The sequence below is a fragment of the Siphateles boraxobius genome, unplaced genomic scaffold, assembly GCF_051911475.1.
Source record: "Siphateles boraxobius isolate OS27281-9 unplaced genomic scaffold, OSU_SipBor_1 1, whole genome shotgun sequence".
NCBI lineage: Eukaryota > Metazoa > Chordata > Actinopteri > Cypriniformes > Leuciscidae > Siphateles > Siphateles boraxobius.
Genome location: NW_027508699.1, coordinates 29,685,196 through 29,711,767, shown reverse-complemented (window position 1 = coordinate 29,711,767; position 26,572 = coordinate 29,685,196). Strand labels below are relative to the sequence as shown.

General features: G+C 35.8%; 1 protein-coding gene across 8 annotated transcripts in view; it reads left to right on the top strand.

Moving 5' to 3' along the window:
• Positions 1–26,482, top strand: part of LOC143740239 (myosin IXb) — a 31,896-nt gene extending 5,414 nt beyond the window's left edge. The window contains exons 3-42 of one of the 8 annotated variants that reach the window (XM_077232302.1): positions 2,293–2,387; positions 2,675–2,737; positions 2,858–2,957; positions 4,288–4,388; positions 5,278–5,401; positions 6,200–6,289; positions 6,518–6,634; positions 7,971–8,105; positions 8,211–8,332; positions 9,263–9,404; positions 9,534–9,729; positions 9,811–9,886; positions 10,020–10,112; positions 10,342–10,449; positions 10,627–10,666; positions 11,784–11,906; positions 12,135–12,215; positions 12,318–12,428; positions 13,274–13,396; positions 13,503–13,652; positions 15,797–15,921; positions 15,997–16,461; positions 16,811–16,898; positions 17,684–17,860; positions 18,899–18,987; positions 19,160–19,251; positions 19,520–19,704; positions 19,873–19,980; positions 20,111–20,281; positions 20,762–20,803; positions 20,902–21,013; positions 21,096–21,169; positions 21,284–21,473; positions 21,648–21,776; positions 21,871–21,976; positions 22,063–22,194; positions 22,420–22,543; positions 23,609–23,715; positions 25,026–25,153; positions 25,406–26,482. In XM_077232302.1, the coding sequence (XP_077088417.1) occupies positions 2,293–2,387; positions 2,675–2,737; positions 2,858–2,957; positions 4,288–4,388; positions 5,278–5,401; positions 6,200–6,289; positions 6,518–6,634; positions 7,971–8,105; positions 8,211–8,332; positions 9,263–9,404; positions 9,534–9,729; positions 9,811–9,886; positions 10,020–10,112; positions 10,342–10,449; positions 10,627–10,666; positions 11,784–11,906; positions 12,135–12,215; positions 12,318–12,428; positions 13,274–13,396; positions 13,503–13,652; positions 15,797–15,921; positions 15,997–16,461; positions 16,811–16,898; positions 17,684–17,860; positions 18,899–18,987; positions 19,160–19,251; positions 19,520–19,704; positions 19,873–19,980; positions 20,111–20,281; positions 20,762–20,803; positions 20,902–21,013; positions 21,096–21,169; positions 21,284–21,473; positions 21,648–21,776; positions 21,871–21,976; positions 22,063–22,194; positions 22,420–22,543; positions 23,609–23,715; positions 25,026–25,153; positions 25,406–25,668 (5,097 nt within the window). In that variant the 3' untranslated portion in view covers positions 25,669–26,482. Of the gene's footprint in view, positions 1–2,292; positions 2,388–2,674; positions 2,738–2,857; positions 2,958–4,287; positions 4,389–5,277; positions 5,402–6,199; positions 6,290–6,517; positions 6,635–7,970; positions 8,106–8,210; positions 8,333–9,262; positions 9,405–9,533; positions 9,730–9,810; positions 9,887–10,019; positions 10,113–10,341; positions 10,450–10,626; positions 10,667–11,783; positions 11,907–12,134; positions 12,216–12,317; positions 12,429–13,273; positions 13,397–13,502; positions 13,653–15,796; positions 15,922–15,996; positions 16,462–16,810; positions 16,899–17,683; positions 17,861–18,898; positions 18,988–19,159; positions 19,252–19,519; positions 19,705–19,872; positions 19,981–20,110; positions 20,282–20,761; positions 20,804–20,901; positions 21,014–21,095; positions 21,170–21,283; positions 21,474–21,647; positions 21,777–21,870; positions 21,977–22,062; positions 22,195–22,419; positions 22,544–23,608; positions 23,716–25,025; positions 25,166–25,405 lie in introns of all 8 variants that reach the window. The other 7 variants (XM_077232330.1, XM_077232311.1, XM_077232351.1 and 4 more) reach the window with 7 other exon arrangements.
• Positions 26,483–26,572: the final 90 nt, after the last annotated feature.

Here is a 26,572-nt window from a genome sequence, read left to right as displayed (position 1 = left end):
GACATGAATTATGTCTCAAATCATCAGACTTATTGAGGTGAGATTTGCTTTAAACTTTCTATGTGATCAGACTTAGACAGATAATCTTTGTAGATGAAAATCCAATAGACTTGCATTGAAGGATTAACCCAAGCCTTATGTAGTAATCAGACTCGAGCAAAGTATTAACCATGTAGAACACTCTAGCAACTCTTTAACAACATTCTAAAAAAGACTTACCAACTGCATTTCAATGTGATAGAAACCATGTGCAACTCTTTTGTAGGGACAAACTCCATATTACTTTTACTTCTTAAAATGTAAAAATCTGGGCTATATAGTGGTGGAAACGTACTGAACAGATGTTTGAGAAACAAAAATGGGTCACAGAAAACTGGGCCATCATATCTTGAGAGTAAAATTTGTTGCACTTGCACTGAATTTTTACTCTCACTTTCACTGAACTTTGACTGAGAGTCTATTTTTGCATTTCAGTTTTCAGTTTCATTTGATAGTTGTAAGAGGTGCCAATGCTCTGTTATAACATCTGAGGAGTGCGGTTGTGACCTTTGTCCATTTACTTCTCCAGTGTGAAAGGAATAAGAGAGAGCTCTGGGGGAAGAGAACTCCTAACAGCTGTTAAATATGTACTGCAGTGAATCTAGGCCTTGTTGTTCAGCTCTTAAAGAGATAGTTTACCCCCCCAGCCCAGCCCCCCCCCCCCCCCCCCCCCAAAAGATAACTTTCTGTCATCAATTACTTGCTCTCATGTAATTCCAAACCCAGATTTTTGATCATCTTTGAAACATTAAGATATTTTTTTATTGAAATCTGAGTTATGTCCCTCCATTGAAAGTCTATTCACCCAAAACTCTGACAAACGTTCATAAAGAGATAAATAAATCCATATGAATCAAGCGGTTTAATCCAAGTCTTTTAAAGAGACATGATCACTTTATAAACATTTTGAATCATCAGAGTTTTTGTTGAATGGACTTTAAATTGAAAAACAGAAATCTCTCACATTTCATTAAAAATATCTTCATGTGTGTTCCAAAGATTAACGAAAGTTTTGTGGGTTGTGAACAACATAAGGGTGAGTAAATGATTATAGATTTTTCCTTTTTGGGTGAACTAACTTTTCTGTTTCATGTGTAGAAGCCCTGGGTGTTGACAGAATACCAGAAAGAGTCTGCGTACGTCAACATGTCAAGACAGGCTCTGTCAGGCCATCGTATAAAACATATCATTTGACAGAAGTAACATCTTTTTCTATTCTCTCTATTCTGGTGTTTTATGACCAACTTTCCTCAGTATTTGTCTTCCTATACAATTTGAACATGGAAGTGGGACAAGGAAACTATTTGTTTAAAAACATGTTTACTACAGGATAAAGTCCTGAATGATAGTAATGTCACAGATCGTGTTGAAAGTATGCACATATTGAGAATCAATAGAGAGCAGTGTGAAAGCCTGTTGGTACATGTACACATGTCAGAGTCCTTTTACAGAATGTTTAGTTTTAAAAACTGCAGTGTGTAATGTGTTCCACCTTTAGCTGCACAAATAACATTATTAAATATGATTTCTCAAAAACGGCAACTTTCTGCAACAGTTCTGGAAAAAGGAGAGAAACCAAGATGTTCACTGATTAATGAATTTTGGTCTGTTATTCACACACAGCTATCATATAACTTCACAAGATTTATAAGGAATTGTTATTAGTAATCTTGAGTGCTTTTATGTTTTTTTGTTTGTTTCTTTGGGTCAATTTTCAGAGGTTGGCAGCCAGTCCACAACATGTTTTCATTGTATCGAAAAGAGTGGTTAAGAGAGTATTCAAACAAATTTGTTTTGTTCTACTCATACAAGTTTGAAATGACATGGCTGAATAAATGATGGCAAATTTTTCATTTTTGGATGAACTCTTAATTTTAACTGGAACAGGAGGAAGTATTTCAGCATGGGTAAAATTACACGTATATTAGCATTAGCTACATCAACAAATAGATCAAACTATAGGCCAATGTCCTCATTTGTTTGTGGTTCCTGTGGGTGATTTAAAAAGGAGTTCTGTGCTACCCACTACATTTTTTTCTATTAAATTCTTGTCATAGACAGATTATCTATGTCAACGTACTGTGTAGTTGAGCAACCAATAATAATGATAATTTAATGTCAGTAATGGATCAAGAGTAATCTGTCAGCATTCTTGAAGACCAGATATCAGTGGGGCTTTTTTAAAGTCTGAAATATTTTTCTGTTTCCTCAAACTATTTGCCTATCTGATGTATTTCTCTTTTGTCTCCTCAGGCCTTTGGCAATGCTAAAACGGCACACAACAACAACTCGAGCCGCTTTGGAAAGTTCATTCAAGTGAATTATCTGGAAAGTGGCATTGTGAGAGGGTGAGTCATCTGTGTACTTCTGCCTATCTTCTTCACACACCAGAACACCCACAGCTGAACATTATGACAAATGCATTTTATCTAATGAGGAAATGTTTATTTATTAATGTAAAATAAATGTTGAGCTGTGTTGCTTATTCTGTTAATTCAGGTTAAGATCCACCATATGACATTTTCTGATATCATTCCCCCTTTTCTCTACTCTCTTAAAAAAATTGACAGAAAGACAAAAAATGACATGCCAGAATTGATCTGAAATTTTTAATACTGTTTGCTCAATGTTTCAGGGCTGTGGTTGAGAAGTATTTACTAGAGAAATGCCGTCTAGTATCCAGAGGAAAAACTGAAAGGTAAAAAAAAAGAAGGAAAATCGCTATATCCATTTTACATTTGAATTAAAGGTGTCGGAGATGTGAAGAAATGTATCGCAAAAACATGAATTCCATGCCTGTTTGTTATTTAATCTGCAGGAATTACCATGTTTTTTACTATCTTTTGATTGGGGCCTCAGAAGAGGAGAGAGATGAGTTCAAGCTTCTGCGGCCTGAAGACTACCACTATATCGAACAAGTAACTCAGAACAGTCATCACAAAGAATCAGTGTTTCTTAAAGGGGTCCTATTATACCCTTTTACGAAAACTTGATTTAGTTTTTTGGGTGTACTAGAATGTTTTCATGCTTGATTGTTAAAAAAAATTACGCCCCTCCTTCCGAAATACAAAATGTGCTGTACTTGGTTAGCTGGCCCAGTGTGTTGTGATTGGCACTGTGTAGTGCATGTTCGGGAAATATCCCGGACTTCCACAACTGTGAATTCTGCTCTAGTTTAAATATTAAGGATATGGCGTGAATTTCAAAAACTAATTCAAGCCCGATTTAGTTGTTAACGAACAAGAGGATCGTGCAGAACGTATTTCATTCAAGTTAACAGGACGTTTCAGAGTGTTATGTTTTTTGTAATTTTCTTTTACATTATAGATACAATGTTATCCACCATTTAATCAGGATATTTGTCGGAAAACTAAGGTAATACAAAGAGTATTCAGTAAAAAAAACATGGTTAATCTTCCTGAGGGGCGGTAAACCGTTTTACAAATGCAAGGTCGTATAAAAGCTACAGAAAATAAGGTGTTCTCCATAAAATGTGCAGCGGATTTATAAATGTTGGGGTTACAATGTTCAGCAGCAGTGTTAAAAATAAATTTTGGCCACAGTTTGTCCGTCTTAAGATGGCCAAACAATGGGGTTTTGGAACCAGGGTGGAAAATAAGCGTCTCTTTGACATAGCAGCAACACTCTTTATCTTCTCTAGCGCTGCTCAACCAGTCCTCAGCCCCCTTTTTTTGTGTATTTCGTAGGCGCGGATTATTTAAATGAGTAACATTGTGACTTCATAAGATCCGGAAAAATCGCGTTGTAGTCAAAACGAGCCGTTCATTGTAGTTCTTGAAAAGCGATTTTTTTGTTAAATAAAATACCTCCCTTTAGATTGAACTTTGAGCTTTGTAACCTTGCAGATATTTTTTATGCTCTAAGAGCAACATTACACAATAGCTGAAGTTGAAAAAGTGGAAAAGCATAATAGGATAGCTTTAATAAAGCTGTTTCAGTTTTCAGTTTCAATTTGCATTCATGATGCTCTCAATTGTCTTCGGGGCAACAATGATATTAAATTGAGAGGAAATGGAGACCTCTTCTTGAGCTTGTCAGATTTTTGTCCTGAGAAAAGGACCATTTCTTTTCCTGAGAATGATCATTCTTCCAAGACTAAATTTTCTGGGCTGTCCTGTCCATCTTAATTGTATAGTTGTTTATTCATAAACTGTATGTCAACAATTGTCTGATGTTTTGTTTTTGTTTTTCATTATTTGTTCACTCTTCTATGTTTACACCTCGCAGGAAATACCGATTTTGGAGGATCAAGCAGAAATGAAACATGAATTCAGGAGACTTCATCAGGCCATGGAGATGGTCGGTTTTCTGCCTCCGACCAAAAAACAGTAAGTGAAAAATGTTTTCAAGTAAAATTATATTTAAAAAAAATATAAATATATATATTGGCTATGATAATGCTGTTTGTTGCTATAATGCTAACTCAGTCTGCAGCTTAAAGTACTATTCTCTTTTAAATAATTTTGGTAAGTCTTCTTAGCGATTACATTATAATGAATTATTATGTTTAATTACAAACATAATAATGTTTATTAACAGACATTTTATTTTTGGATTATGTGTGATCTATAATGTTAATTTAGCCCTGCTAAAACCATTACATTTACAATGAGCTGTACTCCAATAATTATCCATAAAAAGTAGATATCTATATAAATACAGAATACTTCCATGTAAATAAGATTTATGGTCTTTAATTAGGTTTGTCCTGGAAGGATTAAGTCACACTGCTGAAAATTTACCATCTGTATGCATGACTAGCAAATGAAGAATTCTGCTCTGGAACAAATCTGTGCTTGTCATGGAGAGTGAAAATACATCAAGACTTTCAATTTGCACTGTGTGCCTCTTTTGGCCATGACGTACAGAGTGCAATAGTGTTAGACTTGACAGATTTAGATCATTATGAACTGTCTTCCATGGAACAGCAATGTTTCAGTGTTAAATGTTCTGGCAACTATTAATTATTTACACAATGTTAGAAATGTAATTATTTGTTTGAAAATTTAATTATTTGAACAAAATACTAACTTATTAAATTATATTTAAGATGCATTCCCATGTGCCATATGATTTACAATGTTAAATTACCTACAATTACCAAAACGTTTCATGGTTAGATCATGTAGCTTAGAAATGTATTATTTGAGGCACCATCCAAAGAAAATAAATATATTTTGGATTTATTGTTGTTCAACGGTTGATGCTCTTTTTCAGGATATTCTCTGTGCTCTCTGCCATTCTGTACCTGGGAAATGTGACGTATGAGCCAAAAGATGTTGGCGAGTGTCTTAAAGTTGGGCCAGATCATGTCCTTTCAGCTGTCTCTGACCTTCTCAAGGTACCACTGGCTACTTTAATGTTCAATATAAATTATTCATAGGAGGCTGAAATTCTGTCCCTCCTACTGGTTATTGTGGTAAACTACACAGAAATAGAAATACTTTAAATGGTATAATGCTCAACAGTAAACCTCACTTCTCACAACCCAATTCTTTGGAAATGCTGTGCAGTGTCATTTGTTGATTAACTACTTGGCCACCACCACTGCATGGTGAACAAATACATCATTCAACCAGTTGTATCATTACTTTTAGAGGACTCTTAGTGGATTGGTCCATTTGGATTCTTCTGGATTGTCTTTCCAATTTTCCAATAGGAATCCTTTTCCCATTTTGCACTTGTTGAGTTGTTATTTGGCTATCATTTGAAGGATTACACACTCTGTGACAGATCATGTGACAAATTTCTGTCACAAATGTGTTCAAATGTGTCTTTACCATAATGTTTTCTTGGTTACTCTTTCTTTTCGATGGTCCACTTTAGACACTCTACCAAGTAACCGCAACTACATGTCAACTAATTCTTTTTGTAGTATTAGTAGATTGTTAGGGTTCGGATTAATAGAATAAGCTTTACATTTTAGTTGCAAAGTTACTTCTAGTCAGTAGAACGTCTGTTGGGGGAGCATCCAAATAAAGTTTACTTTGCAGATATTAAGCAGACAGTCTACTAGAATTCTAGTAAGAGTTAGTTGACAGGTAGTTGCAAAGTTACTTATAGTTAGTAGATTGTCTAAAGTGGACCGTTGATATAAAGTGTTATCTTTTGATTTTATATAATTGCTCTTAAATTACAGGTTAAAGTGGAGCTCCTTGTGGAAGCACTGACTACAAGGAAAGCAATGACTGCTAATGACACACTAATTCTGCCTTACAGCCTCAATGAGGTAACTTCATCTATAATGTGTTGGGTGGTAAAAATGATGACATTTTCTACTCTGTACCATTCATTCATTGACTAGTCATGTGTTAAATGTGCATATCAATCATACCCTATGTGTGAAGTCAGCTGTTTGAAGAGATCCCTTGTTGCTCTATACTCTCCATTTGTCTTTATTCATTTCTGTTCTCTAAGAATCTGCTGACCTCATGTTCAAACATTGTCATGTCTTTAGGCCATCACTGCCAGAGACTCTATGGCCAAGTCTCTGTACAGTGCCCTGTTTGACTGGATTGTCCTGCGAATCAACCATTCTCTACTCAACAAGAAAGATTTGGTGGAGTCTGTCCCGGTATGAATTCTGTCAAGATAATTTATTTATTTGAATATATAAAATTTGATATATTTGACTAATTTTGGCTGTTTACTACCTATTATATATAATTGTGTATATAAAATATATATATATATATATATATATACAAACAAATCAAACACACACACACACAAAATTCAATAGTATTACTATTAAAATATATTTTCTAGATCAATGTTTGAAATAAAATTAATCCAATCTTTAAATTTATATCGTGATTATTCTATATAATATACACTACCAGTCAAAAGTTTTGGATCGGTAAGATTTTTTATGTTTTCAAAAGAAGTCTCTTCTGCTCACCAAGGCTGCATTTATTTGATGAAAAATAAAAAATAAACTGTATTATTGTGAAATATTATCTATATGAATATATAGTAAAGTGTAATTTATTCCTGTGATCAAAGCTGAATTTTCATTTCTCCAGTCACATGATTCTTTAGAAATCATTCTAATGTGATGATTTGATAGTCAAGAAACATTTCTCATTATTATCAATGTTGAAAACAGTTATTTACACTGTTCAAAAGTTTGGGGTCAGTAAAATTTTTTTATTTAATTAATTGTATTTTAATTTGGGGGAAAGAAATAAAAGAAATCAATACTTTTATTCATCAAGGATGAATTAAATTGATCAAAAGGTAAAGACATTTCTAATGTTACAAAAGATTCTATTTCAATAAATGATGTTCTTTTGAACTTTCTATTAATTAAAGAATCCTGAAAAAAAATGTACTTTGTTTTCAACATTGATAATAATAATTAATATTTTTTGAGCATCACATCTGCATATTAGAATGATTTCTGAAGGATCATGTGACACTGAAGACTGGAGTAATGATGGCAAAAAAAATACATTTTAAAATAGGAAAATAGAAAACAGTTATTTTAAATTTTCTTAATATTTAACAATATTACATTTTTTTTGTATTTTTAATCAAATAAATGCAGCCTTGGTGAGCAGAAGAGACTTTTTTTTAAAAACATAAAAAAATCTTACCAACCAAAACTTTTGACTGGTACTGTATATTCTCTAATAGAATACAATTTACATATTTTGCTTTTTAATATATGTATTATTCAATATTATTATCATCATTATTATAAAATCTATTCAAAATGCAAGTCTAAATATCTGATTTAAATTGATCTAATCTTTCCTTTTTTTAAAAAATGTTTTTTGTGTTTTTAGATATACTTGACTTGATTCATGCAGCTAAAGTGGCAAACTGAAAGCATCTACTTTAAATCCTTTGAAATTGTATTTTACTACTATTATTATCGTATTTTCATTTTATTCTATTCCTCACAGTGCTTATCCATTGGTGTACTGGACATATTTGGATTTGAGGATTTCAAGATAAACAGCTTTGAACAGTTCTGCATTAATTATGCTAATGAGCAACTACAGTATTACTGCAATCAGCGCATATTTACCCTCGAACAAGTGAGTTATGACATCTGAGTTATATTTTGATGTCTCGTGTATTCATGGTAGACAGGAATGTCTGTAGCTTAGTGTGCATCTGCTCATGCTTGCATTTTGTTTTAGGAGGAGTACATGGCAGAGGGAATCACATGGCACACTGTTGACTACCCTGACAACATTGGCTGCATCAGTCTCTTTAGCAAGAAGCCTACCGGGCTGTTTTACCTGCTTGACGAGGAGAGCAAGTGAGTTCCATCCCATAAAGCAGTTTTTCTCAACTCTAGTTCTGGGGACCAACCTATCAGAATGTTTAGATGTCTCATTAATGCAAACTGATTTCAACTCAGCAGCTTCTTAGGGCCAGATTTACTAAACAGGACAAATTAACATGAGAGCACAATCTCATTAAAGCACCGATAGGAATAGAAAGTTCTGCTCATGATTTACTGACGATGCGCAAACTAAGAACACAGATGCAGCCGGATCATTTCCAAAATGATCAACGCAATATACCAAGAGCAGTGCAAATTAGCGTCTTTTTTGGACAGTAGATAATGGCGCAAATACCTGTAAACTGACTAGCGCAAACCTAAGTAAATCACCTTTTGTGATTCATTTAAAATCTCTCCTCCCATAAATTTTGTGTCTGATAGGGAAACTTCTACAAATGAATATGATCAATAAGGTCAGTCACAAAAATAACCCTGTCCTCGCCTGTTCAGTGCTAATTTTTAGAAAGATGTTATTAAATCTGGCCCTTAGTGTGTTACATAGGGAAGAATCTGTCTCATTCTGGGAGGTGTGTCCCGAGGACTTGAATTGAGAAACACTGCCATAAAGCAATGCATATGCATTGTAATATTTTTACATAAAATGTGATTGCCTTTAGTGCAAAGACAGTAGATTTGACTTTTTTACTACTTATATTAAACATTTTCAATCTAATTTTCAGCAATGGCTTTGTTTAAAATCATGATTCCTCTTAATAGATAGAGATACAGAAATATTGTATATTGTTAAAAGCATACGCACACTGTTGGAATTCACTACTTTGAATTGAATCTGGCAAGCTATTTAGAATGTATAATACAGTATGTAGATTAGTATGCATCTAATCGCTAATTTGGTTTTTAGTAGTCCATTCGTTATTATTCAGTGTTATGGCCTCTCTCTAGTTTTCCTCAAGCCACAGATAGCACTCTTCTAGAGAAGTTTAAGCAGCAGCACCAGGACAACGCGTTCTTTGTACAGACCCCAGTGCGGGAACCAGCCTTTGTCATTCGCCATTTTGCTGGCAAGGTCAAATACCAGATAAAGGTAAAGAAACAGACCCTGAAACTAAACTTTCCCTTTGCACAAACATTTGGAGTGTAGTTGTGTTACAAATGATGTGTCTATGGTGGGAAAACAGTACTGAGAAGCATTTGTGATGTTCCTGCCCTTTAGGACTTCAGAGAGAAGAACACAGACCACATGAGGCCAGATATTGTTGCGTTGCTTCGTAGTAGTGAGTGCAGTTACCTGCGCCAGCTGATCGGGGCTAATCCAGTGGCTGTGTTCAGATGGGGCATCCTCAGGGCCACGATACGCACACTGGCTGTGTTTAACGAGGCAGGACGCAGCTGGGCGGAAAAACATCCAGGTTACGATCTACTAATTCGTTTTTACTTACAGCTTCAAGAAGTGGATTATCATTGATTTAACATGTTAGTTTACCTATCAGATCAGATCAGACGCTACTCCAGACGTTCTCTTGGGGAAATGAGAAGACCCAGCACTCTGATAGGGAGTCTAAAGAGGTAAATGGACTGGATCAGTTCCTGTAGACTCTTGATGGAACAAAGGATTTATTCCAAATGAACGTGTTTGTTTTAAGTTTGCTCCATACAAATGACAGTTCAACTGCTTATAATTGCAACTCGATCTCTACAGCCAGAAGTCTTTGATTGACTTTTCCTTTGATCGTTCTGAAGAGGGTCCACTTGAAGCATTTGAGGACATTTTTGCAACATTTGAAAATAAGAAGTAAGTTCACCATCACTCAAGGAACTTACTGAGCTTGGGTTCTTTTCTATTTGATGATGATTTCCTTCTGTTTAAGAATCTAACTGAGGTTACTGCATGCATTTTCTGTGAAATGGGTGATTGAACTGACTAATTTCGGCTGTTTACTCCCTTTTGTTTTTATTTTATTGTGTTTTTACTATTTATCTGCTTTCTAAACTTCTTCTGATTTGGGGTTGGGGCAAATCAGGGAATTGCATGCCAAAGTTCTCCACTCCGTAAAGCAGTTTGGTGGTGAAGTACCTCACAAGCTCCATCTGTCCACAATTTCTGTGAGGAAGTCTCGTCTCTTCTCTCAGTGAGTGGGACACATGTTTTGTGACCATCTGTCTGTGGCGGTACTACTGCTCTCTGTTTCCGCTTGTTTCTTATTTTGTGCAATTTAATTGGGAAAAAATCAAATGGGATATTCTGCTCTGTTTTTTTCCCCAAATCTTAATTGTAATAAAATCTTAATTATGTTACTACTTTCTAGGAGGAACAGGCCAAACAGACACAAGCAGCTAATTCCTAAGGTAAATTCATGAACCAGTCCTTGTTGTTGTGGTTTTTGCTAAGGCTATTTTATAGAGTTTAATACTTGAATTCAGCAGAAATGCTTTTAAAGGGATAGTTCACGCAAAAAGGAAAATTCTGTCATCTACTCACCCTCAAGTTGTTCCAAAACTGCATGAATGTCGTCTGAAGACACTGAACACAAAATACATTTTGAAGATTAGAAGATATTTTGGTAACCAAACAGTTGACGGTAGCCATTGACTTCCATAGTATTTTTTTCTTCATACTATGGGAGTCAACGGGGCATTGGGCCTGTTTGGTTGCCCATATACTTCAAAATAACTACTTTTGTGTTCAACAGAAGAAAGAAACTCATAAAGTGTTGGAACAACTTGTGGGTGAGTAAATGATGACAAAATTTTCATTTTTAAGTGAAGTATCCCTTTAGATTTGATCAAAAGTGACTGTTAATATGTATACATTGTTACTAAAGTTTCTATGTCAAATAAATGTAACTTGTGTATCATGGTTTCCACAAAAACTTTTCAGTAATTGATCATGTTGTTAACGTAATAAGAAGTGAAAATGTAATAATAAATGTTTCTTGAGCACCAAATCAGTATATTAGAATTATTACTGAAGGATCATGTGACACTGAAGACTGGAGGGATGGCTGCTGAAACTTCAGCGTTGTCATCACGGAAATAAATTACAGTTTTAAAATGTATTAAAATAGAAAACATTTGATCACAAGTTTTGTGAAATCGTAATAAACAAATTAACTTCAGGTATATCCACAATTTGACTGGTAGTATACATTACAAAGGCACCTAAAATGTGTTTAGTGAAAAGAATATCAGAGACTTGGTCCAATGAGTAACCAGCAAGCAATGCCCTAGCAACCACACAGCAACATGCTAGCAAACTAGGCAGCTTCATAGCAACGCCCTGGTAACTACCCAGCATCCTAGCATCAAGGTGCCAAGTTGTACATGGGCGAGACCCACTTCAGAAAATGTAAAAATAAAATAAAACATAATTATTGTTCATTATATCTGTATTAGTTTACTTTATTATATTTTAAGATGTGAGCGATTGCATCAAATGTTATTCTTTTCTTTTGTTACTATACAGAATCTCATAGATTCACACTCTCTGAAATTCATCATGGCCCTCACGCAGCACAACCGAGCAACTAGGTCCCTGCTCCATCTGCACACCAAGAAGAAACCTCCAAGCATCAGCGCTCAGTTCCAGGTTCAGTATTATTATTATCTAAGTGTGGAAAGCATACGCTCCTTCATCATAGGGCTCAGGATCGGTTCGTTCCATTTCTGTGTGAAAGCCTTTTGTGGTAGTTGTAAATTAGATAAAAGGTTCAGACCCCAGAAGCTGTGGGGAGGTTTTGATATGATTTGCACGGCTTTAATGGATGCTGATGGACAAACCAATGAGTCACATGATTTCATATATTATACTGTCCAGGCATCTCTAAACAAGCTGTTGGAAACCCTGAGGAAAGCAGAACCGTTCTTTGTCCGCTGCATCAGATCAAATGGTGATAAGGTATGGTGGAGAGCTAGTGTATGTTTTTGGGATTAATCTATTATGTGTATTACTTAGGTGATGGCTCATCCTTCTTTTATATGCTGGTGAATGTGTTTACAGAGGGAAATGCACTTTGATGATGCTCTAGTCCTTCAGCAGCTGAGGTACACAGGCATGCTACAAACGGTTCGGATTAGGAGATCTGGCTATGGAGCCAAATTTACCTTCAAGGTAGTGTAACATGACTTTTTTAAATTAATATTTATCAATTAGGACTGTAAATTTAATGCAGATGTCTATGGGTAAATAATGAGGTAAATAACCCATTTAATCATACCCCCTGACCCATACATACATTTCCTAATATATAATAAATAAAAAAGAAAACAGAGGAATCCAGGTAAGATTAACAGACTCCTACAAAATGGATTGCTGTGGACTGTAATACGCATAGATAGATTTTTTAAAATGTCTATATAATGCTTTACTGGTCTGCAAAAACAAGGCACTTAATGTCATCCTCATTTGAAGACTTCTCAGCAGATATTGATATTTTTAGAGATTAATTTGAATACTTAATAAGTATGTCATACTTAATGTTTTATTTGATAAAATACTAGTATACTACAAATCCATTCATATATTTACTGACATATCGCTTGAGACTTTCTGATATAATTATAATTAAACTTTATTTGGAGTACTTCTTTATTGCACATTTCTTGATATTAAGCCTTAAAATGTGTTTAATATCACTATTAGTAAGGATAGTATGATCTCTGTATAATATCAGTCTTTAAATGCAAGACATTTAAAGTGTACCTAAAGAATACTTGCAATAGTTCCACTTTAGCACAATCAAATATACTTTAGTTGTCTAGAAATAGTGCTGAGGTCCAACTAAAGATATATAATGACAATGTATTTCAAATACATTTATTTTTCAGTAGGATAACCCTGCTATTAATATTAGTTCATATGAAAAAATACATTTGGTGGAAAATGAATGCGAATTGCTTTTATTATTTGCTTTATACAGACATGTCTAAAGGTTTCATCTTACATTGTCACCGCAGGAGTTTACAGATCAGTTCAGAGTACTGCTGCCAAAAGAAATATCTACACCTCAGGAAGATATCACCAACCTGCTGATGAAAATGGGACTTCCCAGCTCCAGTTTTCAGATTGGCCGAACCAAGGTTTATTTCAGTTTCACACTTCACTGAAGAAATATCCACAACCTGCATTTTGTCATTCAAATAAGTTTCCAACTTTCCATAATTGACCGCTCATCTGTGTGCACAGGTGTTTTTGAAAGAATCAGAGAGACAAATACTTCAGGATGCCCTTCATAAAGAAGTGATGCGGCGCATCATCATCCTTCAGAGATGGTTCCGTGCCTGTCTGATGAGGAAACAATACCTACAAGAGAGGAAAGGAATTATAACTATACAGGTACCATTCATTTGGTTGTCTAGGGACTTTACATAATCTTACATCACCTTGTCTGAAAACGATCAGGGGCCGTATTCACAAAGAATTTTATTTTACCACTAGGAGTACTCCTAAATCACACTAAAATATTTTAGCTAGGAGTTTTCTCTTAAAAGTTATTCACAGCGCCTTTCAGACCTACTCTTAGTAAGAAAAAATGAAAACTCCTAAACTAAGAGTGAGTCTTCGTTGCTATGGATGACGTCAATTCTCATGCACGAGGTTCCTCGCAATGATCAAGGTGATTGGTTGTTAGATGAAAGGGCCATCATGCGGAACATAACACAGAAGCAACAAATCATGGAATTACGACATCTAAATATGTCTGTGTCCTACACAAAATAATAATAGTAATGTCATCGAAATGCATATATAATGACATGTTTGTGCAGGCCCCAGTGAAGTGTAATTCTAAAAAGGCAGAGAGAGAGAAAAGTGGTGAATTAAATTAAATTAAATCAAGGTAGCCTAATACCCTAATGAAACCGCCACTTGCCTAATAATGAAAAACGACATTTGCATTAACACTTGCTTGGTTAATTAACATCCTATTAGTATGGAAGCTTGTTTCTGCCACTGAATAAAAATAAAATAATAATTGTGACTTTTTATCTCACAATTGCGAGATATAAAGTCGCAATTGTGAGATAAAAAGTCGCAATTACTTTTTTTATTTTTCATTCTGTGGCGGAAACAAGCTTCCATAGCCTAAATAGACTACTTAAAGCAAGGAAATGTTGCTCCTATTGAAGTAATGTAATAGTTGAATGACGGTGGATTATGAAATCGCCAAAACGGAAAAGAAAGCCCAACTGGACGCAGGATCAGTTACAGTTGCTGGCCCAGTTGGTGCTGAAAAAAATTAAACCATAATAAAAGGGAAATTCAGCACTGGGATATCAAGCAAAACTAAGCGTGAGACATGGGAGAGGATTTGTTTGCAGATCAATGCAGCATTCCCGCTTGTGTCGCGGACCCCGGACGACTACGAGAGGCGGTGGTATGCGCTACAATCCTTTGTGAATAGGTCTTAGTGAGTTAGGAGTCCTCTCGACTTCTTTTAAGCTGTCCCAGACTTAGGTGCTACTTTTAGGGCTAAAATGCTTCATGAATTACTCTTAGTGAAAAAAATTAGAAGTCCTATAGTTAGGAGTGACACGCCCATTATTTTTAGGAGTTGCTCCTAAATTCACCAGTTAGGAGCTACTTTTAGCCTCAAAATTCTTTGTGAATAAGGCCCCAGATCAACAATGCGTCTCAACAATTTGACATATGCCTTTTATTGTCAGCTGAAACCCTGTGACCTAGATATATTTATTTACTTGCTTCCTTTCACAAGTTTCAATTGATGTTTTAATGTTTTTGTTTTTTTTAGATAAATGAATACTTTATTCAGGAAGGGCATTTAGATAGGTCAAAAAATCTCTTTCAAATAAACGCTGTTCTTTTGAACTTTATATTAATCAGAGAATCATGAAAAAAATGCCTCACGGTTTCCACAATCTATTAAGGAGTTTTCAACATTGATAATAATAATAAACATTTCTTGATCACAAAATCTGCATATTTAGGGCCAGAGTACCTATGGTGTGAGGACCCTCTTGGAATTGCTCCATTTATTTCTATTGACTTCTGAAGGATCATGTGACATTGAAGACTAAAGTAATGGCTGCTGATTTATGGAGTAATCAGTTTTGCCATCACCGGATTAAATTACATTTTAAAATATATTGAAATAGAAAACAGTTTATTTTAAATTGTAATCATATTTCACAATAATCCTGTTTTTAGTGTATTTTATATCAAATAAATATAGCCTTGGTGAGCTTAAGTCACCAGACCTCTTTAACAGTAGTGAATGCATTTATAATTTACTATCTTTCTCTTCCTTGTAAACAGACCAAACATTTTTAAGATTTATCCTGCACTATTACACGGATGTTCAAACAACATATTCTCATTTTATGCAATGCTATTATACATTGTGGCTTAATTTATTATTATTGTGAACCATCCTGACTCGCAAAGGGTTTGTGAACTTGGTTGTGAAACCCTGCAAAAAATGATAATGTACCTGAGCAGAGTTTTCCTGTTTCATCCCACAGCGATCGTGGCGTTTTTTGCGTAAGACATACAGAGGCAGAGCAGCTACTGTGATCCAGGCTGCATGGCGAATGTCCAAGCAAAGAGCAGCGTTTTTGAAGGAGAGAGAAAAACTCAAAGCACAGATGTAAGTCCAAGTTACCATTGGGTGTTTATTACTTTAAGGTAAAACAATATTAGTCATTTTGGATTGTTTTTTCAGATCTCAAACAGAACTGGGCTATTTGAACAAGCCATGTCAGCCAAAACCACAGCCTCCACTGCCTGACGAATCTCGCACCCCTGAACGAAAGAAGGCAGAGGATTCGAGCCTGCGGTTAAACACCGAGACCAAGTCTAAGTTTACAATAGAACCTACTCCTAGAATCACAAAGCAACTCAGCATCATGGAGGACCAACCTGCTCTAGATGATAAAGGCAAGATTGGCAATAAAGAAAGACAACCATCACCTTCAGGCCTCCCTCGGCCTGTGTCGCTTCCACTGAACATGAGCGAAAGTGGTTCTGATGAGACTCAAAATGCTGTACACCTACAACGCCGCACCAAGACATCCAGGTTGAAGGAGAAGCCTGATAAATGGAAGGAGAGGAGCAGTGAAGCAGCACATTTGGAGAGCATCAGTGCTGAGATAGTACGACTTCAAACCCAGAGGAAATTGGGTTTATGGTAAGAGTTATATTTTGGTCTTTTTTCTTTTTAAGTAAAGACTAATTTTTATGTTGTTTTTCTTTACTACGCAACTCTCTGGAGTACTTCATTCTGATTGGTCAGTCTGTGGTCAAATATTTTTGTATAATAAGCATTATTATGAGCACTATATTATATGTTTGACTGTTGTAACTGAAAATATTATCAATATTTGTCTGTTTATCTCTTTTTAAAGCAGCCATGTTATACTTTTCAGGCAGTTGGTCATTATCTCAAATTTTTTACCCTGCCTGAGTTTATTTTGCGGTAATGCCTGGCTGGTAGTACATTATCCTTTATTTATTTGTTACCGTTTCTTATATGTTAGGAAATCTGGCATTTCTCAGTCCCTGGATAATATGTCCAGAATGAGTTCTTCAGAGTCAGACAGTTCCTCCTCGCCATCCAAAAATGAGGTACTGTTTAAAAACTAGTTATGGTCTTTGTTAAATATAAAATGTTATGCTATATGTTGACGCAAAAAAATCATATTTTTGCCCCCCAAAACTGACATATAATATTACAGTATATGGATATACTACCTTTCAAACGTTTGGGGTCAGTAAGATTTTTTTGAACTAAGAAATTACTACTTTTATTTAGTGAGGACACATTCAATTGATTAAAAGCGACAATAAAAGACATTCTATTCATCAGAGAATCCAGAAAAAAAGTATCATGTTTTCCACATTAATATTGAGCAGTACAAAGTTTGATAATTATAAGAAATCTTTATTGAGCAGTGTGGCGAGCAGGACGAGGCCGTGGGCTGTGAGAGATACGAGACCGGTAGGTCACGCAGGTGTTGCTCATCAGCAATCACGCCACTCGTCCTGCTCGCCACAAGCAGCAAATCGGCATATTAGAATTATTTCTGAAGGATCATCTGACGCTGGAGTAATGATGCTAAAAATTCAGCTTCGCCATCATGGGAATAAATGAAAATATATTAAAATGGAAAACAGTTATTTTAAATTAATATAAGATTTCACAATATTACTATTTTTACCGTATTTTTAATTGAATAAATGCAGCCTTGGTGAATGTAAGAGATGTTGAACCTTTAAAAAAAAATCTTACAGATCCCAACCGTTTAAATTAAGAGAATTTCATAGATACAGTGTTTATGGATAACTGGATTAGTAGGCACAGGTTACTGTTTTTTTTTCTTCCCCCACCTAAACCGGTTCACGTATCATAGGTTATGGTTCAAAGCCGTAAGCACCTAAAACACAAGCGCCGACTAGCACGTCCCCGCAGTGGACTGAAGTTGGATTTTTTGGATCTAAGCGACATGGAGTACTGGAGTTTTCCCCTTCCTCCCATAAGCCCCTCCACTCCCAACCAGTCTGGTATCCGCATGGTCATGGAGACTGTGGTAAAAGTCTGACCCAGTTACAAAGGGACCATAAGAGCTGCTGTGGGCCTTGCTTTTGCACGCAACAGCTAACATAAGAATCAACATTAGATACTGTATATGGGAAGCGCTTCAGAGAGTCTTTAGAAACCAGACTGATCCTATACTTGGATGTTTCTGACTGCAAGCTGGTTTCTGACCTTTTTTGTATCATTTGACACCGTTAACAAACACTGAGGCCGTCGCTAGTTGTGCTAATGAGTATATGTAGTAAATAGATATAAGAATAATGTTGTGGTTGTTAGGTTTCAGATATGTTTTAAATGTATCATTATATACGGGATTTAAATGTCTTTTCTAATACTAATTGGGTTTTATATAATATTATATGCTAGGATGTAATTATCATAATCACATTTCTTTTTTGTAACATTCACTTCCTCAAAATTTTCTCCAAGCTACAACAGCCCCAGTATCTGGTTTTGTGAGGTTTTAGTTTCTTATTTACTTTTTTACCACAGAGCATGATCTCACAATGGTGGATACTGTGGCTCTGAGGAGCTTTGCTAACTAATTTAACAATAATTGTCAGGTTTTATGCAGGTTATACTAGACAATTTTTATCCAGCAATCTGAAATATATCTAAAATTCTATAAAGGTAGCAAAAAAGGTCAAAATGGATTTTGGAATGCAGTGTGGGAGATTTAATGCTGGTGGTGGCACAAATAGGAGGAAATAACCTCAATCAATCTGCATTATTAGTGAACATTATGATTACAAAACATTCTTTGCTAAATATTTATCAGCTAAACTTGTTTTGCATCCGCTTGAATGTGGTCTTGCTTTTTCTTGAGCTGTCTGTGGTTGTTTTGCTGAAATGAATGCATGATGGGACTATGGGTAACAAAGTGACATGTTGTAAAATCTCATCATTAGTATGTGTAGGTTTGATAAGAGTGATTTTCAAAAGTTCAGGGTTTGGCTGAATGAACCACCTCGTTTTTTTCTGCAGTCTCATGCTAATCATTTTCAATCTCTAACATGTTTTGGTCTTTCAGATCCAGTCGCCTGTAGAAGCCGATGGGTGCTTAAGTATCACAAGGAGATCAAGTGAGGAAGCAATTGTAATGCCCAGCACACCAGAAAGGTGATTAGTCCTTTCCCATCAGCATCTTACTTTACTGAACTTTACTGTTCTAGATTTTACCTGAAATATCATTAATGTGATTTGGGTTTTTATCTGTTTTTAAAAATATTTTTTCATACATAAAAGTGCTTTCATGTCAATTTAATAAACATTTTCTGTTTATACCCTGTAGGCGGGGATTCCTAAAATATTTTAGGAGGCGTCTGACACCCCAGGATGGTAATACTACAATGGCGAAGACATTGGCAGAAAAAGAGGAGCTAGGTTGTATTATTCACCCAGACCTACTTCATTCTTTCATTCATTTATTGATGTATCTATTATTTCTATAATTATGTTAATAAATAAATTAATAAAGAACAGATTGTTTAAATAAATATTTTAATTGTTTAAATAAATATGTAAATAAATATATAAAATAAAAACAAGAAATGTTGAGAAAAAATGAGTACGTAGTAGAACAATTTTGAGTAAATTTTTCACTAACTCACCTCTTTTTCTCTCATTTACCTCTGTTTCTTTGGTCCAAAAGCCAGTGGCTCTCACTCGTATTCTCCACGTGCCAAGACCTCAGCCACTTATCCTGGACCCCGTCGTAACCCCACCATTAAAATCAGCCGAGCTACTCGTGTCCAGGAGCAGTGGAATGCTTCTCTGGACAGAGAAATCACTGATACTAATGAACTTCGCCACCTGGATGAGTTCTTGGGAAATCAGGTTTGTGTTGGTGTTTATATTCATCCGCTTTTGTAAAGGCATTTTTTTTTTACATCCTAAATTTAGATTTTTTAGAAATGCTTTCAGAAGTTCCTTTTTGTTTATAGTCATATCTTATCAACTTTGTACTTTTAAGCACGTAATCTGTTGGTTTAATGTTGAATTCAGATGAACGATCTAAGCACCCGCACAAAGGAACTCTCAGAGACAGAAAAAATCTTCTTTTTAGCCACCACACAGTTCAGAGACACCATCAAAAGCATGTACTCCATCTCAGTAAGTTTATCTGTGCTCATATTTTACCTTCCCCTTATCATAGTTTTACAGATACAGTAGATAATAAGCACTAAAAGTCTTCTTTTTTTTAAGCAAATGTTTGAAATGATCTGTTTCCTATTCCCAAAAGAATCCCAATATCGGCTATAAGGCCCTGATGTCAGGTTACCAAGCAAGGGTAGCCAATCTCGCAGGGCTGAAGAAAGTGTCTGAGGTGCCGCTGGTAATAAATCTTTTCCAGTCAGTTCTGGATGGGTTTATCAGGGGGGAAGTCAAACGACTGGAGGCAGAGCCTTGTAAGGTAAGAAGGTGTAAAGATTTCTACAAACACTTAACTGTGCTCAAATATATATTTTAAATATAAGGCAAGTCACCAGACCCTCGAGGAATCTGGGCCTGCAGAATTTCAATGAAGACTGATTCCCACTGTTTACAAAATATACCCAGTTGTATTTAAACCCGTTTACCCTATTAAAACCCATTTCACATAATTCTGCTAAAGTTCTAATGTTTTTGGAAAAAAAAGGTTTCTAATGCTCACCAAGGCTACTTTTATTGGATCTAACATAGAGTAAAAATTTAAATATTATTACAGTTAAACTATTTTAAAATTTTATTCCTCTGATAGCAAAGTTGAATTTTCAGTGGCTTTTACTCCAGTCTTCAATAGTTAAACGGTAGTGTTATAAAATGTGGACCAATCTGGCAGATTCCCAGTGGACCTAGTTATCAGTTATCCTTGAATTTATCCTAATTGCATGCCCCTCTTTCTATTTTTCAGGTTAAGGAAAGGAACAGAAGAAAATCTAAAAGAGATGCATATGTAAGTTATTTTCATGATATAGAGACTTTATATAGCTATATTTATAATGCATGATGTAAAATTACAAAACAACACTAATATTTTACTCTCTCTGTAAGCCTGACAGCCCACTTGGTCACTTATTTAGCACATACCAGGTGACCATTATGCAATCATGTGACCAGTGCAGCTCATACATATGGGGAATGGAAAAAGCCTTCATGTGCAGCTGTAAGTATCCACCATCCTTTTCCCTGACCAATCCAAATTGACAAGGATTCAGAGGTACTTTATGCTGCGCTTTCTGTTTCAGCTTGTAAAATGGTGTGTCACAAGAAGTGTCTGAGCAAGATAACAATAAATTGCACAGGTCAATGTGCCAGGAAGGTGAGCAGTATTACTGTATCACATACTATATATTCACAGGGAAAATTCTGCCATCTACACAACCTCACTAACATGAGTGTAGATAATCACAGTTCATTTGTTTCCATTCTTCAGAAAGAGGGTGAGCATACCCTCCACTTTGGTGTACCTATCTGCACCTTGGCCAGAACAGCTGACTCGGTGCCCTTTGTCATGGAGAAGATGCTGGTACATGTTGAAATGAATGGACTGTACACGGAGGGCATCTACCGCAAGTCCGGCTCGGCCTGCCGAGCCAAAGAGCTTCACCACATACTAGAGAAAGGTAATAGTGTGATTTGAATGGTCTTTAACCCCTCATTATCAGAAATTAGACGGTGCTTTTTCAAAGTAAAGGTTTTATGACCCTTGTCATGTACTTTACTGTTGGCAAATCTATTTTCATTTAATATAACTGCTTGACTTTTTTGCATTGAAGGTTTTTGGTTTTTCCCCTCAGATCCGCAGACTGTCTGTCTTGACAATTACCCCATCCACACCATCACTGGCCTGGTCAAACAGTGGTTACGGGAACTACCCGACCCACTTATGACATACAGCCTCTACAATGACTTCCTGTATGCTGCGGGTAGGTTTTTTATCGCATGCAACTTAAGGTATAAAGGCTAAACATTTATGCCACATATGTTAGAAAGAAATGCTTGTTTTTTTCACCCGTCTAGATTTGCCAGAATCATCCGAGCGGTTGCGTGCCATCTACCGAAAGTTAGATGAACTACCTCGCTCAAACTTCTCTACTCTCGAAAGGCTTATTTTTCATCTTGTGAAGTAATGAACGATTGCATATGACTGGGATGAATATATGACATCCTGTGCACTGCTTCACCTCTTGCCTAATTTCTTTTTGTATCCAGAGTGGCTAAAGAGGAAGCTCACAATCGAATGTCAGCTAATTCTCTATCGATTGTGTTTGCGCCCTGCATTCTACGCTGCCCAGATTCTTCTGACCCTCTCCTGAGTATGAAGGATATAAACAAGACCACTCTGTGAGAATCATTTTGGTTTATTTGCCTCCCTTGTTTATGATATGCTTGTTTGTTTGACTTGATTTATTGATTGGTTGATGGTCAAGATAGGATAAGGTTTACAAAAAATACATAAATAATGTGATTATCTAAGCAGCTAAATCGTTAATGTTATTATTCAAGCCAAACAACTTTCTTTGACTACATTCATCATATATGAACCCTATGGTTAACATTTATGTGCAGTTGTGTGGAGCTTCTGATTAATGAGCAAACAAGGTGCTATAATCAGAAAATGGAAGAAATTCAGCAGTTGGAAAATGCAGAAGCTTTCGCCATTAAACAACTCAACCTCAGGAGACAGAACACGGTAAGAAAAGCTTCACATGCTAGTTTGCAATTCACTACAATCCTAAAGATAAAAAATAAAAAAAGTAATTAGTACTTTAATTAGCAAGGACACAATTGGTCAAAAATGACCAATCAATAAATTGATGAAAATGTTACGTTACAAAATATTATTTTACAAATAAGTGCTGTTCTTTTAAACTTTCTATTCATCAAAGAATCCTGAAAACTGCATCATGGTTTCTACGAAATTATTAGTCAACATTGACAATAATAAGAAATGTTTCTTGAGCAACAAATCAACATATTAGAATGATTTCTGAAGGATCATGTGACACTGAAGACTGGAGTAATGATGATGAAAATTCAGCTTTGCCATTACAGGAATAAATTATGTTAAGATATATTCAAATAGAAAACCTTATTTTAAATAGTAATACGATTTCACAATACTTCTGTCTTTACTGTATTTTTGATTAAATCATTGCAGCCTTGGTGAGCATAAACATTTAAAAATCTTCCCAAATGGTAATGTACATAAGATATCACACTTTAAGAACAGTTGTGAAATAAGCATTATGGCATCAGCTTGATGACATAGAAACAACACTAATAAATCCTTATGGGTTTTCCAATTATTCTGAAATATGGAATATAGCAACACATTACACCTGTTCACCAACATACTGTACATGCTGCACCCCTACCATTAACCTTTAACTGGCATCTACACTTGATGCCAGGGAATGTATTTTGTAGTGGAAAGATATTTAATATTCTGATTAATTAAAAATTTTCATGAAATATTGGGCAATTAATACTTTCAGTACGTGGTGACAATTTATAAAAGTAATAAACCACTCAAGGCTCTGTTATTCTATATATGGTCTTAGCTGTGGGTGTTTCAAACACCCCATCACACATCGTGCCTAACTGTACTCATAATGGAGCAAAGCCTCATGTACCTTATTGCTTAAATGTATCTGTCATTTCTGGTCTAATATTTAGCCCCTTTGGTATAGCTGTTTGCAAAGTGCTTTTTGTGGCTCTTATTTTACATGATTTCATGATCTCACTTTCCATTTAGATATTTGAGCGGCCAAAATTAGATTTAGATGCCCCCTCAATGGAAAGAGCTGAGCTTGAAATTGAAAAGAACCTGCTGGAGAAAATCAAGTCCATTAAGAAAGAAAAGTGAGTTGAAAATGCATGTCTGACTTTTTATTGTTTAGTCAACAAATTTATATTGTCTTCTAACACAGTTTTAAATGTGCTTCGATCACAGTGAAGTTGTATCATTTCACTTTTGCATTTTGATTCTATGCTTTCAAACTTCTGTAACTTTCGTCCAGGGGCACAGAAAAAAAAGTTTGTTGATGTTAAAGGAAAACCATGTAACTTTTGCTCTCGGGGTCCCCCTACAGTTGGGAAACAGTATTGTCTTCTACTACTGTCGTAAAATCTGTCATGGTTACACCAGGGGATACACGTGCATTTGTTGACAAGCTGATACCATCTTTAGTTCTCGCGAGTTCTCACGTCTTGGGCAGACTGCCTGCGTTGCATGTGAAATGTCTTCCTCCCAGGTACATTGGCATATATTTCAGCATGTCATATGAATATAATTTCATGAGTTTTATTTTTTTCAAATGCCAAAAGATAGCGTAACTCACGTAACGTTTACAAGCCAGCGTCATTATAGTAGCCTATTGGCTGCTGTTTTACATAATGGATATGCTAATTCAATTCAATGTTTGTGTGGTAGGTAATAGCGATAGCATGCTAACCATCGTAAACTAGCATGTTAGCATTTAACGTTACTAGCTACCAGATTGATAATTCGCTACTCTACTAGCATTATTTGATTCATGAAGATAAATGGAGGACCAGATAGATTCTGTAACATAATCAGGCAGACAACAAATTTGAAAAAATAGAGATAGTATGCAAGCAATATATTTACTAGTCCAACAGCATGACGGCCAGGTCAGCATCGGTCGGGCACCCCTCCTCCTCCTTTAGTTCTCGCCAGCGAGTGAACGCTTGACCAGTATTGATCCTCATCCAGCCTTTTATTTTGTCACTCTCCCTTTTTCTCTTTCTAGTCTCCTCCGACAAAACCTTTGCCGCCTTTGTTTTAGTTGCTGCTTCGGCCATGACAACAACATACAGACGGCAAACAAACGCTAGTTGGGCTCTCACGTCAGAATTTGAGGAAGTGGGGGGTGGTGTGGGAAGTGAGGAATGCAGTAAAGCAGTCGAATTTTGTAGTTCTTTTTGTGCTCGGGTTACTACCCGAACCCCGAAGTTACATAGTGCCAGTAAAAGCGATACAGACACTGTCAGGCTATGGCAGACGTGTCATTCAACCTATTGTAAGTCGATGTACCAGTTCAAGGGTCTTGGAAATATATTATGGAGGTTGAATAACTACATAGTGTTGCTTAAAGAATTATAAGTCCCTCTAATTGTACAGTTCAAAACTCATTCTGTTTGTGGTTTAGGAACAATTTGGCCTTCAGACTGCCTGAGTTTGACCAGGATAGCTCTGATGCTGAGAACATGGACTCCGAATCATTGGTCAGCTCTGAGAGTCTACTAGAAGATCATTTTGTGAGTTTGGACTTGGAAGGTCAGTACTGAGGTACAGAAAATTTTAAATACATTATGCTTTGGATTCCCCGCATGTTCTGCGTGCAAGAGGCCTTGGATTCGCTGTTCTTGTGGTGAGCTGGTTATTGTGCTTGTTATTTAACCTGCTGTTTCTCTAACCACGGGTTTGCTCTGCTGCTTTTATATTAAATATAAGAATGTTGGTATATTTGGATATTACATGATATTTGCATTTTAGTCCCTTGTGGCTAATCCAAGGCATCTATTTCAGCAAACACTGCTTTGAAGGGCTCCAAGCCAGAGAATTCTGCTAAACCACCTGATCCAACACATGATCCCAAACCAGGGAGCAAACAGCCTGCTGAGGACCGCAACCAAAACCATTCCGCCTCACACCGAGATGAAGTCCAGTCCATGTGTGTCATCCAGAGCCAAGATATTTCAGAATCCCTTACCACCTCCTTTCCTGCAAGTAATCAGGGCAAGAGACGATTTTCAGACCTTGACATTCCTTTTATAGATGAGGACGTTTGACATTAATTAACACCAAAAGATCTATGCAAATATTTGTCTTTCCTGCAACTGTTCAAGCAACAATCAATTTCCTATTTCTGATCCTAAATCAAATGCTGGATTCATGCATGCTGTCCTAGAACACCTGTTGTATTCATAGAATACATTTGTTAAACCTAATGATTTTTTTAACTTTAAAGCCATTATTACTTTGTATCATGTTTTGCTTGGATTATTTAAACATTCCTTATAATCTTGGCAACATTTGTAGTTGGTTTATAATATTTTTTAATAGCTTTTTCTTTTTTGTATAATGCTAGTTTTTCTATGGACCACATTGGAGTTGAATGGGCCTTATATTATCCACAATTCATAGTTCTTTATTTTTATTGCAAACAAGGAACTGTAGAGAACTGTTATATTCTTTATTGGATTGTTCCATTAATTGTTTCCTGTGAAATATCTGTATGTGGTGTAAATAGTTCTAAATAACAGTGCTTTCCCAATTAAAACAAATCTGATGAGTCCCCTAATATGTGAATATTTTTATATTGTTGAAACATTCTTCTGCTGGTGTGGCATTAAAAAATGAGAAAAACTGCAGTTATCAATACCAGATTTAAAGAGGTTGTATCAGCAGTCAATTGACATTTATTTGTGAGAAAATGGTAGTATCATGACTGCAGCTTTTTTATACTGTTGTTAGGAAAGTATGGATATATTCTGCTCTAGTGAGGAGAAATGGTTACAACAGGTGTGTTAAAGTAAGTGAATGCTGCATATTGTTTTGCCGTTGTCATTTTATAAATCCAATAAAAAGTTCCAGCAAAAAAAATATTCCCAGAGTTTTTTGCCAGACAAAACCACGTCTGTTCATGAAGTAACACAATACAAACAACACAACACAACAGCAGTTTACAAGACA